Source organism: Typopeltis vanoorti, chromosome 16 (genome assembly GCF_054136105.1).
Source record: "Typopeltis vanoorti isolate ZY-2024b chromosome 16, IOZ_Tvanoo_1.0, whole genome shotgun sequence".
NCBI classification, from domain to species: Eukaryota; Metazoa; Arthropoda; class Arachnida; order Uropygi; family Thelyphonidae; genus Typopeltis; species Typopeltis vanoorti.
In genome coordinates, this window is record NC_143564.1 from 87,922,811 (window position 1) to 87,936,463 (window position 13,653).

Here is a 13,653-nt window from a genome sequence, read left to right on the forward strand (position 1 = left end):
AAAGGTAGATAATTTCAATGATGATTGAAAATTATTTGTTTATATTACAATGTATTAAGTGTATACCACTCATCACTGAATAAAAGGAAATGCTTGGAAAACCAAGTGAAATATAAACAGAAATAAATAGAAACAGAAATAAATACAAATAACAAGCTTAACAAATTGTACATCAACACTAAATACGAGGCTAATCTTCTTGAATGACAGGCAATTTCAAGTAGAGCGATGTGGGCAAATATCAGAATGGGGAACTAAACAATGAGACTTATTTGAGCCTATGATCCCACAGAAGGTTCTCTTAAGGTAGAAGTGGAGGAATTTTTTGAGGCTTTAGAGAAAGCAACTGACACAATGAAAAATTGGTCCTTGTTGGGGATCTAAATAACACAGTAGGAAATGATTGTCAGACATACAAAAATATTTTGGGAAAATTTGGAGAAAAGAGCAAAGCTAATAATAATGGCAAATACCTGTTGGATTTCTGCTCAGGACATGGACTGGTTATTACTAACACCATGTTCCAACATAAAAATGTGCACAAATTCACATGGAGAGAAGAGGCAAGGAATAAGAAAAGTCTCAGTGACTATGTTATTGTTGATGGTGATGTTTTCTCCCTGGTGCAGGACATCAGAGTGTACAGAGGATTTGAAATTAAGTGATCACTATTTAGTCTTAAGAAGGATAAAATTGAATTTCATATTGAAAAGAAGAATATGTAAGAAAGTTTTAAAACGAATAAAAGTTGAGCAGCTCTCAGATGTGAACTGCAGACTAAAATATACAAACATTATTCAAGAAAAAATGAAATAGTTTGAAAACTGGAATCAAACCTTGGAGATTCAGTGACAAGCTCTTAAGAAAACATTGATTGATTCTGCCAGAGAGGCGCATGTGGTGAGGTTGTCTGCAAGGATAAAAAAATCAGAACTCCCTGGTGGACACAGGAAGTTAAACAGGCAGTGAAGGAAAAGAAGAAAGCATATCAAAAGTTCCTAGCAAATATGTCAGCTTGTGCTCTTAGAGAATACAGAGACAAATGTAAGAAAGCTAAACACTGTATAAAACTAGCTAAACAAAAGTCATGGGAAGACTTTGGTAAGAACATAGAAAATAAATGTCAAGAAGTTGGTAAGATATTCTGGAGGTTGTTGAAGAAGCTCAGAAATGGAGGAAAGAGTGCTGTAAAAGGAATTCTTCTTTCTTATTGTGCTATCTTCTATCGAAGGTCAGCGACCATCTTGGCGAACAAACTGCGGTCTTGTGCTAATCTGAGCAGTTGTGCACTGCTCTTTCCTGTCCACGTCTTGATGTTGTCAAACCATGATATTCTTTTTCTTCCTCTAGTTCCTTTGCCATCAATTCTTCCTACCAAAATAGTTTGTAGAAGTTGGTAATTGCTGTTTCTCATGATCTGGCCAAGATACGATGTTTTTCGTTTCTTGATTATTTGTACAAGATGTTTAGCTTTGCCAATGGATTTTAAGACCTCTTCATTGGTAATTTTTTCTGTCCATGATATCTTTAGCATTCTTCTGTATAGCCACATCTCAAAGGCTTCGATTTTCTTGATGGTTGTCACCTTCAATGTCCATGTTTCAACTCCATAGAGCAGAATAGACCACACGTAACATTTCAGCATTCGGCATCTGACTTCCATGTTTAGGTCTTTATTGCAGAATAGTGTTCTCATTTTCATGAAGGACTGCCGTGCAACTTCAATCCATGTCTTTATATCTATTTCTGGATCCCACCGTTCATTAAGCCAACAACCAAGATATTTATATCTTGACACCTAATCGATATTTTTCCCATTGAGTGTCAGTTTCATTGATGAGGCTGGATGTTTGCTGATGATCATGTATTTTGTCTTGTTGATGTTTATATTTATTCCCATTCTTTGGCTTTCTATGTATGCTCTGTCAATGAGTTTTTGGAGATCCATAATGTTATCTGCAATTAGCACGGTGTCATCTGCATATCGTAGGTTGTTAACAATCTTTCCATTTATTGTGATTCCCTCTGGACATTCTTCCAATGCTTTTTTAAAGATTACCTCTGCGTATATGTTGAACAGAAGTGGTGAGAGCACACATCCTTGTCTCACTCCTCTTTTGATGTTAATATCACTGGTGGTAATGTTGTCTAATTGAACGGTAGCTGACTGATTCCAATATTATTAGTCTTATGTCTTGTTCGTCTAGCCTTATTTGTTGAAGGACTTCTATTAAGTTAGTGTGTCTGACTTTGTCGAATGCTTTTTCAAAATCTATGAAACACATAAAGACAGATTTCTGTTTTTCTATGCATTTTTGTATCAATATTTGGGTACAGAAAAGGGCCTCTCTAGTACCAAAACCATTCCGAAAGCCGGATTGTGTTTCACTTAGAGTTTCTTCACTTTTTCTATAAATGCGATTCTGAATTACTTTCAAAAATATTTTTAATGTTTGGCTCATTAGACTAATAAGTCGGAAGTCACCACAGGAATTCGCTTTGGGTTTCTTTGGGATAGTGATAAACGTAGATTTGAGCCAATCTGATGGAAATTCATCACTTTCATATATTTCATTAAATAGTTTTTCAAGAAGTTTGATGTTATCTGGTTCTATTAATTTTAAAAATTCTGTTTGCACACCATCTGGTCCACTGGCTTTTCCTGTTTTACTTGTTCGTATAGCATTCTCTATTTCGCATTTCATGATTGCAGGTCCTTGAATGTTATCTTTTATATTTATAGGCTTCTGTCTAGTATCATTGAAAAGTTCTGTTACATATTTTATCGAAATCTGTGCTTTATTCTCTTCTTCTAGAACTATTTTTCCATTTTCGTCTCTTAGAGACACTATTTGCTTTTTCCTCAGTTTTCCAGAAATTTTGTTGATTTTCTTATACAGATTGAAATTATCATGTTTCTTCTGAAGCAGTTCAATTTCCGTACATAAATTTTTCATCCAATTTTCCTTGGCTTCTTTTATTTTTTTCTTGATGATGTTATGTGTTTCTGTATACCTGGCTAGGTCTTTGTTTTTGTACATTCTTCTTGTATCAATAAGAGAAAGAATCTCATCTGCCATCCATTCCTGTTGTTTTATATTATTCACATAACCTACTTCTTCAATACTTGTTACAATGGCATTCTTTAAGCTATTCCAAAGAGATTCCACACTTTTATTTTCTTCTATGTTAATCTGTTGTAATCGCAGGTTAAGCTGTGTCTTGGCACTTTTATTTATGTTTGGGTCTTTCAGTTTTTCTACATCAATTTTCTTTTTCTTCTTTTGTGATTTTTTAGCTGGTTTTAATCTAAGACGTACTTCTGCAACTATGGGATTGTGGTCTGATGAGATATCTGCTCCAGGATAAGTCTTTGCACTCTTTATACTACTGTGGAATCTTTTATTTATCAGTATATAATCAATTTGATTTCGGACAATGTTATGTTGGTTATCTTGAGGCGATTTCCAAGTGTACAGTCTTCTGGGTGGAAGTTTAAACCAGGTATTTGCTATTGTTAGATCTTCTTCCTGACAGAACTGGACTAGGCGATCTCCTCTGTCATTTCTGGTGCCTAAGCCATGTTCGCCAACAATTCCCCTCCCCCCTCTTCCTACTTTTGCATTGAAGTCACCCATCACTATGTTTATATCACGTAAAAGAAATTAGAAATGATAAAGGTGATATGAAAACTGGAGAAAAAGATATCCTGGAAGTATGCAGTAATTACTTCAAAAAATTGCTAAATGAAACAAGCAGTGATAGCACAGTAGTAAAAAGCACTCAACAGGCATATAGTCAGGAATGCATATCCATGCTTGAAGTAGAAAAAAGCCATCAAAGGCTTGAAATGTGGAAAGGCAGCAGGAGTAGATGATATTAGACCAGAAATGCTCAAGTATGGAGGAAAAACCTTTTACAGTGGCTGCACTGCATAGTTCAAAGGGCCTGGACAGAAGGACGAATTCCAGATGATTGGAGTAGAGCTCTCATAGTACCCATATATAAAAAAGGGAAATAAAACTGATTGTAAGAATATTTCTCTACTGAATAGAGAAGTTTCTCTACTGAGTAGAGAAATACCTCTGTATTTCTCTACTCAGTAGAGAAATACAGAGGTATTTCTCTACTGAGTGTTCCTGGTAAGATTTATGCCAGTATACTTGAGAAACGGTTGAGAAGGATTGTGGAAGAGAAGCCTGGTGAGAAACAAGCTGGATTGAGTCCAAATAGAGGTTGTTAGGATCAGATATTCACTTTACGACAAATAGTTGAAAAGTCATGGGAATATAACAAAGATCTGTATTTAAGCTTTGTAGATCTGCAAAAAGCATATGACAAGGTGTCAAGAGAGAAGCTATTCAAAACGCTACAGTTGTATGGTGTCGGTGGATCATTACATCAAGTAATACTTAGTCTTTAATCATGGCAATAAGCTTTAATGAAAAGCACAAATATTTTGTACCAAATTTAACAATTTTCATAAATGTGTGGAAACAACAAACAATTCAAAGAACAAGAAACCACTTTCTCCTTAATGGAGGCCTTAAGTGGCCTTGATAAAAACCATAATCTGGTTTCTAGAATCAGAGTTCTTCCAGGCATTGCTTTTTACCTGAGGCAGTATGTGATGGAATGTACTAGGGGGTTTTAGGGAGTGCTAGATCTAGTAATTACATCATCGAATTTGCCTATAACCAATATGACCATGTTGCTACCAATTGGTGAGAGAGATCATATAGTCTGGACCTGGGAGGTGGCTAAATGTGTGGAATTTTCAGTTTTAATAAATATCAGAAGGGATATATGCGGAATTACAAGGTTGATAAGTAAAACAAGCGTAGGAGATTGCTTAGATCAGAGTCATGGTATGTGAAAATTCAAGAGCTTAGTATAGCATATGGGAAGTGGACATGTTCAAGGGAACTAACAACAGACTGCATGAGTTAGGAGAGTAAATCAAGTAGCAGTTAAATGGATGAATACCATCATTAAGTTGGACCTACAAAAAAAAAAAGAAGAAAAAATGTGTAGGGAATTTCAGGAGAAAGGTGACTAGCAAGCACATGAACAGTACAAAGCACAGGCCAGAAGGGTAATCAGTGTGATAAGAAAGGCAAAAGCACAATATGAAAGAAAATTAGCAGTGCAGGCCAAAGAGTTGTTTTGGTATGTTGCAAGTAAAAGGAAGAATGTTTATGGCAAGATGATTTCAATGATAGGGAGGTAACTGAATCAGGCAAAATAGTAGAATTACTAAGTGGACACTTTGCAAGAGTATATCATCCAGGTGGAGACAATTCAGTAACAAGAGAGATAAAGGTTTCTGTGGAAACTCAGGAAAATGAATTGGAGGTGCCAAGCATATTACAGAATCTTGATGCGAATATACTTATGGGATCAGATGGTATACCAGCTCGAGTTTTATAAGAAGGGTTAAGGAATTTGGCAGTGCGTTTGACCACGTTCAATCAAGTCTTGGTTCTGGGTTAGTGCAAAAGGGATGGAAAGAGGGGAAAATAGTTACATTGTATGAGGTTCCAAGACTGATATATCAAATTACTAACCTATCAGCATATCAGGAGTCATAGTCAAGGTACTGGAGAAGTTGGTCAAGGACAAAATACATTGGATAGACAGAAATGGGATACTATATGAGGGGGAAGGAGGGGAAACATGGTTTTGTTAAGTACAGGTCACACCTCAGTAATTTGCTAATGTTTTATAATACAGTTACAGCTGAGTTGAATAAAGGTAATGAGTTTACAATGATACTGCTGGATTCTGCAAAAGCTTTTGACAGGATATCGTATGGAATTCTAATCAGTAAATTGCAGCACATGGGGATAGACATAAAGTTGGTGAAATGGATAAGATGGTGGTTGATGGAGAGATATTAGAAAATAGTTTATTCAGGAGTAAAGTCCGGTAGAAGGCCTATGACTAGTGATGTGCCACAGGGCTCTGTTCTTGGGCCACTACTATTTAATTTATTCATTAATGATATAGGAAAGGATCTGAGAGGAACTATTCAATTGTTTGCCAATGATGCAAAATTGGGTAAAGCAATAGTTAATATGGATGATGTTAAAATTTTGTAGGATGAGTTAGATAGACTGGTAGTCTGGGCAAAGGAAAATGGATATCGCTTTAACGTGGCAAAGTGTTAGGTTATGCAATTTGGGGTGATTACCAGCTGTGTACCACATTGATGGAATGTTACTCCAGGAAACTGATGAAGCCAGAAATTTGGGAGTGCTAGTGGATAGTGAGTTAAAAGTTTAGAGGACACATAGAAAAAGTGGTTAAAGCAGCTCATCAGATTACTTGGGTAAAGGGATGGAAAGAGGGGAAAATAGTTACATTGCATGAGGTTCCAAGACTGATATATCAAATTACTAACCTATCAGCATATCAGGAGTCATAGTTAAGGTACTGGAGAAGTTGATTATTGAAGAATACCCTGACAAGCAGAGACAAGCAAGTTATTATGTCTGATTATGCCTGTTTATAGAGTCAAGACTCCATCTTGACTACTCAGTACAAATCTGGTCATCTGTGTTTCTTGGGGATGAATAGGAGAGGATCCAGAGACGAGTGACCAAGATGATATCAGGTCTATGGAATGAACCTTATGACAGGATGAAGATTTGTGGCTTACAGAAATTGGTTGACAGGCAGTAAAGGGGTAATATGATTGAGATATACAAATTACTAAAGGGTTTTTACAAGATTAATACAGAGGAAATTTTTCAGAACAGGTCTGGCAGTGGGAGAACTAGAGGCCATCCTTGGAAACTGAGCAAGAGTGTAGTTAGCAAGGGTGTCAAGACAAAATTTTTTTGCTTGGAGACTGGTAATGAGTGGAATAGGTTGCCAGAGTGTGTTGTGGGTGTCATGACTGTGAATGAGTTCAAATCAAAGTATGACAGATACTGCAGGAATGTTAGATAAGTGTTTGGCCTCCTTCGATAAGATTAAGGACTCCATGGAGTAGCCTATAATAATAATAATCATCTAACCTTCAGTTCACCCACATTACTTCTTTCTACAGGTCGACAATATTTCCCAATTATCAAAAAATATGATGACAGAAGTTTAGTACTATTAGAAAGACAAGAGAAGACATGATATTAGATTTAATAGATCATATAACACCACCACCACATTTATCAAGATTAGGTCGGATTTTTGAATTGTCTGCTAATTTAAAAAAAAAAAAAGAAGAAAAGTCACTCAAATTTATATTTATTGTGCTGAAGCATAGATATCCAAAGACATGATCCATTAGACCTGACTGACCATAGTTATGGTAGCAGGTGCATTACTTGTGTTTTTTTTTTTTTTTCAAGGTGGATGTTGGCAAATCTCCCAGTTTAACCATAATATAGTAAGCTGCAAGAATAAGAAACCTTCAAAACACCTGGAACAGAGGAGAGGAAGTGGATCCTTGGGAGAGAAGAGGGGGATAATGGCAGCCAGCTTCAGATGAGGTTTGAAAGCAATGCAGAGGTTATGTTTCTTTAGAGTTCGGGCTATTTTTTCTGAGGTGCTCAGAAATGATATCAAAGCCCACCATGATATTATTATTATTTAAAGGTAAATTTTGGTTAAAAGATTTGAAATGGAATTTTTAATATAAGATGAAGTATGACCAGTAAGTGTGTCCAAGATTTGACTAACTTAAAAAGGGAGAGTCAGTAACATCTATATCGGATGTAGAGGATTATTATATTTATGAATTTTAGGCAATGCATATATCGGTGGGGGGGGAGCAGAGAAACTAAACAGTTTGAGTTTAGTAACCATTTCAGGATGTGACATTTTTTAGAAGCTTTTTATTAATGTTTTTTCTGAGAATTGGTGGAATCATAAATCCAGTAGTTTATAAGTAGTGCAGCCTTTGAGCAACACATTCATTTTCTGAATATAATCACTACCACTGATGACCATATAATAGTAATTATAACTGGAAAATGAACGTGTTGCTCAGAGACCACACCACTTATAAACCACTGGATTATGATCCCACCAATTTTGGAAAAGGCTTCTAAAAATGTAACATCTTGGACTCCTGAAATATTTAAAACAACTCAAACCATTTAGTTTCTCTCTCTCTCTGGGATATAAAGATTGCCTAAAATTCATAAACCTAATAATCCTCTACATCCCAAAGTGGATGCTACCGATGGTCCCTCTTTTAAGTTTAAAAACTACTGTGGTTCACCAAACAAATATAAAACTTGAAAGGCTTTTTTAAAATCAGAAGGAGATTCAAAATACCAAAAAAAATAGCAAACTAATCTTAATAAATATGGCTATGTTAAATTTCCCAAGATTTGGAAAACTTTTAATTCTTACACCTCCCATCCAACACCCAAGTTCTGAAGGCAGACTAATATTAAACTTTATCAAAATGTTCATTTTCATATCAACTCGCATCATTCAAGTAATAACACAAAACATGATCTACCAATAAATATTCTGTAAAAGTTTATTCAAAATCAATAAAGCACATCTGTTGGCCTCACACTTGTACAAACAAATATATACAACAATGAAATACAGTTTTTGTGTGGGTGTAGGATGATCGTCTTTCTCGAGAGAAAAAAAAAAAAACGCCATCAAATAGGAGCAACAATTTGAAACAGTTCTTTGCACTGTTGAGTCGACTACTCACATCTTTGCATATCCTCTGTCCCAGAGTTGGCGAATGATGGGCCAGATTTGTGCACGGTGGATGTGTACAGATGGGGGATGGGAATGATTATGACAATGATGATGATGATGGCAACAATGATCGTGCTATAAGTCTTTATATTTTTTTAGTGTTCAATCACTATCAAAACCCGTTAATGCTGTTCTTTTCTTTTTTCTTGGAGGTTTTGGCTTCAATGTTTCTTCATCCTATTTGGAAAATATACAGTAGGCATTAGTATACCATGAATAATGTACATCTAAATATTCAACGGTATATTACAAACATACACACAACAATTTTATGTCCCTTCTGAAATATGCCAGTTTATTAAACAGCATGATAATTGAACATTTTTGTAATTTGTCTACTTTAAAAGAATAATAAACAAAATTATTATTAGTCTTTCAGTATTAAAAATCTACTTACAAATGAGAATCATAATTTTAATGGCTTCTTTATTTCTGTATACAGTGAATAGTGTATTTAATTCCTTTGGTCTTATTTACAACTTTAACAATTAAATAAACCACTAGTGATAAACACACTGCTTGTAAATTTTTTGTGGTCAGGTTGCATTTAAGCAAATTAAAAATGTATGCTTTTTGTTAACATGATAATTTAAGATAATTTGCAACTATTTTTAATGACAATACGTGTAAGAATAATTTAAAGAAGAATGTTATAAACTTGTTCGTGTGACTAGTGGCTGTGTGTTTAGCAACCATGCCTGGGGAAGAAGTGCCCTAGGTTCGATTTCCATTGGTGACATGACTTAGCCAAAGCCAAGTTAGCCAGTCTTGGTCGTGGACAGTAAGGTTTTTCCCCCCAGTTTATCCTGGGGTTTTTCATCAGGCAAACCGGCCTTGAGAACTCAACACTACAGACATAGGATACAGTGGGACATAGGGCTAACCACCCTATCCTGTGAAAGGTTAGAGGTCCGATGATTAATAAACCCTCGAAACTGCAAGGTAAAAGAGGAAGGATGGGATGGGATGGGATGTTATAAACTTAATAGGGCTATACAGCACATGACACAACTGCTGCTAATGTATTTAGCAAGATATTCAGGAAGGCCTCATTCTACATTTCTTCTATTTATGAAGAATCAAATTAACATTTCAAAATCAACAAAGTAAAAAATCAAAAACATAAACAATAAAAGAAAAGCATAAACACAACATGTCGGCAGCATTCATGGTTGGCCTTTGCATTATTTGCTATGGCATTGTGGGTAGAGTTACAATGTTCACGTTTTGGTCCCACTGTGAACTACACTGTAAGGACTTCTAGAAAGTGAAAGTTTTACTAATATTAGTATTTAAATAATTAATTAAAAATGTTGCCTAAACATAAAGACAATTCAATATCTCATCATCATCAAATTCCTGCCATGTACCCTCAAGGGGTGTACAGGATATGACAGTACTACATGAAAAAATTACATCATTAGTAACTTCCTATCTACAATTTTCCTCCAAATCAGTCTGTTACTTGTCAAGACTCCAACATTAACAGATCTTATATTTCTATCATCTAAAGCACTTTGTACCGTATCAATCCACCTATATCTTGGTCTTCCTCTGGGTCGTTTTCCTGCCAACCTGGCAGAGAACACTTGTTTTGCTAATCTTTCCTCTCCCATTCTATTTAAGTGACCATACCATCTGAGATTAGCTCTGCTAATGCATTCCTGGATGCTGACAATGTCAAGTTCTTTCCTAATATCCTCATTTTTAATATGATATTGCCATTGATGCCATCTGTTCACGCCTCTAATCTTTCTCAGGACTCTCATATCTGCGGTCTCTAGTCTTTGGTCAAGTGTTTTACTTCTGACCCAGCTCTCAGATCCATAAGTTAAAATTGGTTTGAACACAGTCTTGTATACAGCTAACTTAGTGTTCCGACTAATTTCTCTCTTATTCAATATGAATTTATTCAATTGACTTCCCACGATACCAGCTTTGCTGATTCTGTTGTCTATTTCTATATTTAGTTTACCATCTTCAGTAAAAATTGTGCCTAAGTAGCTGAAATGTTTTACTTGTTCCACAGGTTCTCCATTCACAACACAGTTGACATTTTCAATGATTCTGCCTATTTTCATTGTCTTTGTCTTTTTATTGCTGACCTTCATACCATATCTATTACAACAGCTATTCAATTTAGTCAGAGAATCTTGCAGACTTGTAGAGGATTTATTTAGAAGTATAACATCATCCGCATAAAGCAAAGAGCTGACATTAACATCTCCAATTTTGATATCAGGTTTAATACCACTTTCCTTCATAATGTGATCCATATAGATAATGAATAACAGAGGGGATAATGTACATCCTTGTCTCACACCAGATTTAACATTAAACCATCTTCCTGAACTTCCTTCAATTCTAACTGCTGACTCACAACTCAAATAAAGACTAAGTATTGCTTGATATAATGCCCCATTGACACCATATAACTGCAGCGTATTGAATAGCTTCTCTCTTGGCACCTTGTCATATGCCTTTTCCAAATCGACAAAACTTAAATACAGATCTTTGTTATATTCCCATGCTTTCTCGACTATTTGTTGTAAAGTGAAGATCTGATCTTGACAGCCTCTATTTGGCCTGAATCCAGCTTGTTCTTCACCAAGCTTTTCTTCCACAATTCTTCTCAACCGTTTCTCAAGTATACTTGCATAGATCTTGCCAGGAACACTCAGTAGGGAAATACCTCTGTAATTCTCACATTCAGTCTTATTTCCCTTTTTATATATGGGTACTATGAGAGCTTTACTCCAATCATCGGGAATTCGTCCCTCTGTCCAGGCTTTCTGAACTATGCAGTGCAGCCACTGTAAGACTCTTATACCACCATACTTCAGCATTTCTGGTCGAATATCATCTACTCCAGCTGCCTTTCCACATTTCAAGCCTTTGATGGCTTTTTCTACTTCAAGTATGGATATGTATTCCTGACTGCATGCCTGGTCAGTGTTTTTTACCACTGTGCTGTCATCACTGCTTGTTTCATTTAGCAGTTTTTCAAAGTAATTACTCCATACTTCAAGGATATCTTTTTCTCCTGTTTTCATTTCACCTTTATCATCTCTAATTCCTTTCACAGCACACTTTCCTCCATTCCTAAGCTTCTTCAACAACCTCCAGAATATTTTGCCACCTTCTTGATATTTATTTTCTATGTTCTTGCCAAAGTCCTCCCATGACTTTTGTTTAGCCAGTTTTACACACTGTTTAGCTTTCTTACATTTGTCTCTGTATTCTGTAAGAGTAAAAGCTGACTTATTTGCCAGGAACTTTTGATATGCTTTCTTCTTTTCCTTCACTGCCTCTTTAACTTCCTGTGTCCACCAGGGAGTTCTGATTTTTTTATCCTTGCACACAACCTCACCACATGCCTCTCTGGCAGAATCAATCAATGTTTCCTTCAGAGTTTGCCACTGAATCTCCAAGGTTTGATTCCTGTTCTCAAACTCTTTCATTTTCTTTTCAATAATATTTCTGTATTTTAGTCTACAGTTCACATCTGAGAGCTGCTCAACTTTTATTCGCTTTAAAACTTTCTTACATGTTATTCTTTTCAATATGAAATTCAATTTTATCCTGCTCAAGACTAAATAGTGATCACTTCCAATTTCAAATCCTCTGTACACTCTGGTGTCCTGCACCAGGGAGAAAACATCACTATCAACAATAACATAGTCAATGAGACTTTTCTTATTCCTAGCCTCTTCTCTCCATGTGAATTTGTGCACATTTTTATGTTGGAACATGGTGTTAGTAATAACCAGTCCATGTCCTGAGCAGAAATCCAACAGATATTTGCCATTATTATTAGCTTTGCTCTTTTCTCCAAATTTTCCCAAAATATTTTTGTATGTCTCACAATCATTTCCTACTCTACTATTTAGATCCCCAACAAGGACCAACTTTTCCTTTTTCATTGTGTCAGTTGCTTTTTCTAAAGCCTCAAAAAATTCCTCTACTTCTACCTTAGTAGAACCTTCTGTGGGACCATAGGCACAAATAAGTCTCATTGTCCAGTTCCCCATTCTCATATTTGCCCACATTACTCTACTTGAGACTGACTGCCATTCAAGAAGATTAGCCTCGTATTTTGTGTTGAATACTATGGCTACTCCTTCTTTTCCTTGATTGTCATTGCCTGAATATAACATTTTGTATTTATTGCTCAGAAAGACCTCACCAGTTTTGGTCTTTTTTGTTTCAGTCACCCCTATTATGTCGATCTGGTACTTATCTAATTCCTCAGCTAGCTCCATTTCTTTGCCATTCAGGCTTCTTACGTTGATAGTACCGATCTTTAACTCTGGTGATGTTGAGTTGGAGTTTGTTTTCATATTTGTTCCAGTAGCTGACTTTTCGCTGCTCGCCCTGGTTCCCTGGCGAAAACAACGGGGGCCTTGTTTAACTGGGCGACGCCCCAGCCGGCATGAAATTTTGTCATGTTGTACCATCATTTTTTATTTTGATTTAACCAATAAGAATACAATTTGGTCGGCTAAATCCCAAATTGCCAGCCCATCCTCGTTCGTTCAGTATCAAAGTAGATACCCAACAGGGTGCACCACGAGAAGGTGAGGATTGGACATTAGGTCAGAAGCCCTGGTCGGTTCTCTGCATTCCTTTAAAGGCTATGTGAAGGTCTCCTCTCAGTTATACAGCTTTGACCCTTAAGCACCCCCTTCCTTAGGTAAAAAAAGCAGAAAATCACTTACTATTGAGGAAAAGAATGGAAGTGTTTTGACACCTTGAACCAGGAGAGCATCATTCTCGTGTGTGTAAAGCATCAAAGTTAAGGCCTTCTACACTTCTAAGAAGTGTGATCAATGCAGATAAGATAAAGCATTCACATGCAGCAATTGCAGGGGTGCTTAAGGATCAAAGCTATATAACTGAGAGGAGACCTCCACATGGCTTTTA

At 36.1% G+C, this 13,653-nt stretch overlaps 1 protein-coding gene across 2 annotated transcripts in view; it reads right to left on the reverse strand.

Moving 5' to 3' along the window:
• Positions 1-8,484: 8,484 nt before the first annotated feature.
• The window catches only part of IntS3 (integrator complex subunit 3), a 598,644-nt gene continuing 593,475 nt past the window's right edge, over positions 8,485-13,653 (reverse strand). For both annotated transcript variants that reach the window (XM_090406089.1, XM_090406090.1), the window contains one exon: positions 8,485-8,907. In XM_090406089.1, coding sequence (XP_090262215.1) covers positions 8,833-8,907 — 75 coding nt within the window. In that variant the 3' untranslated portion in view covers positions 8,485-8,832. The remainder of the gene's footprint in view (positions 8,908-13,653) is intronic.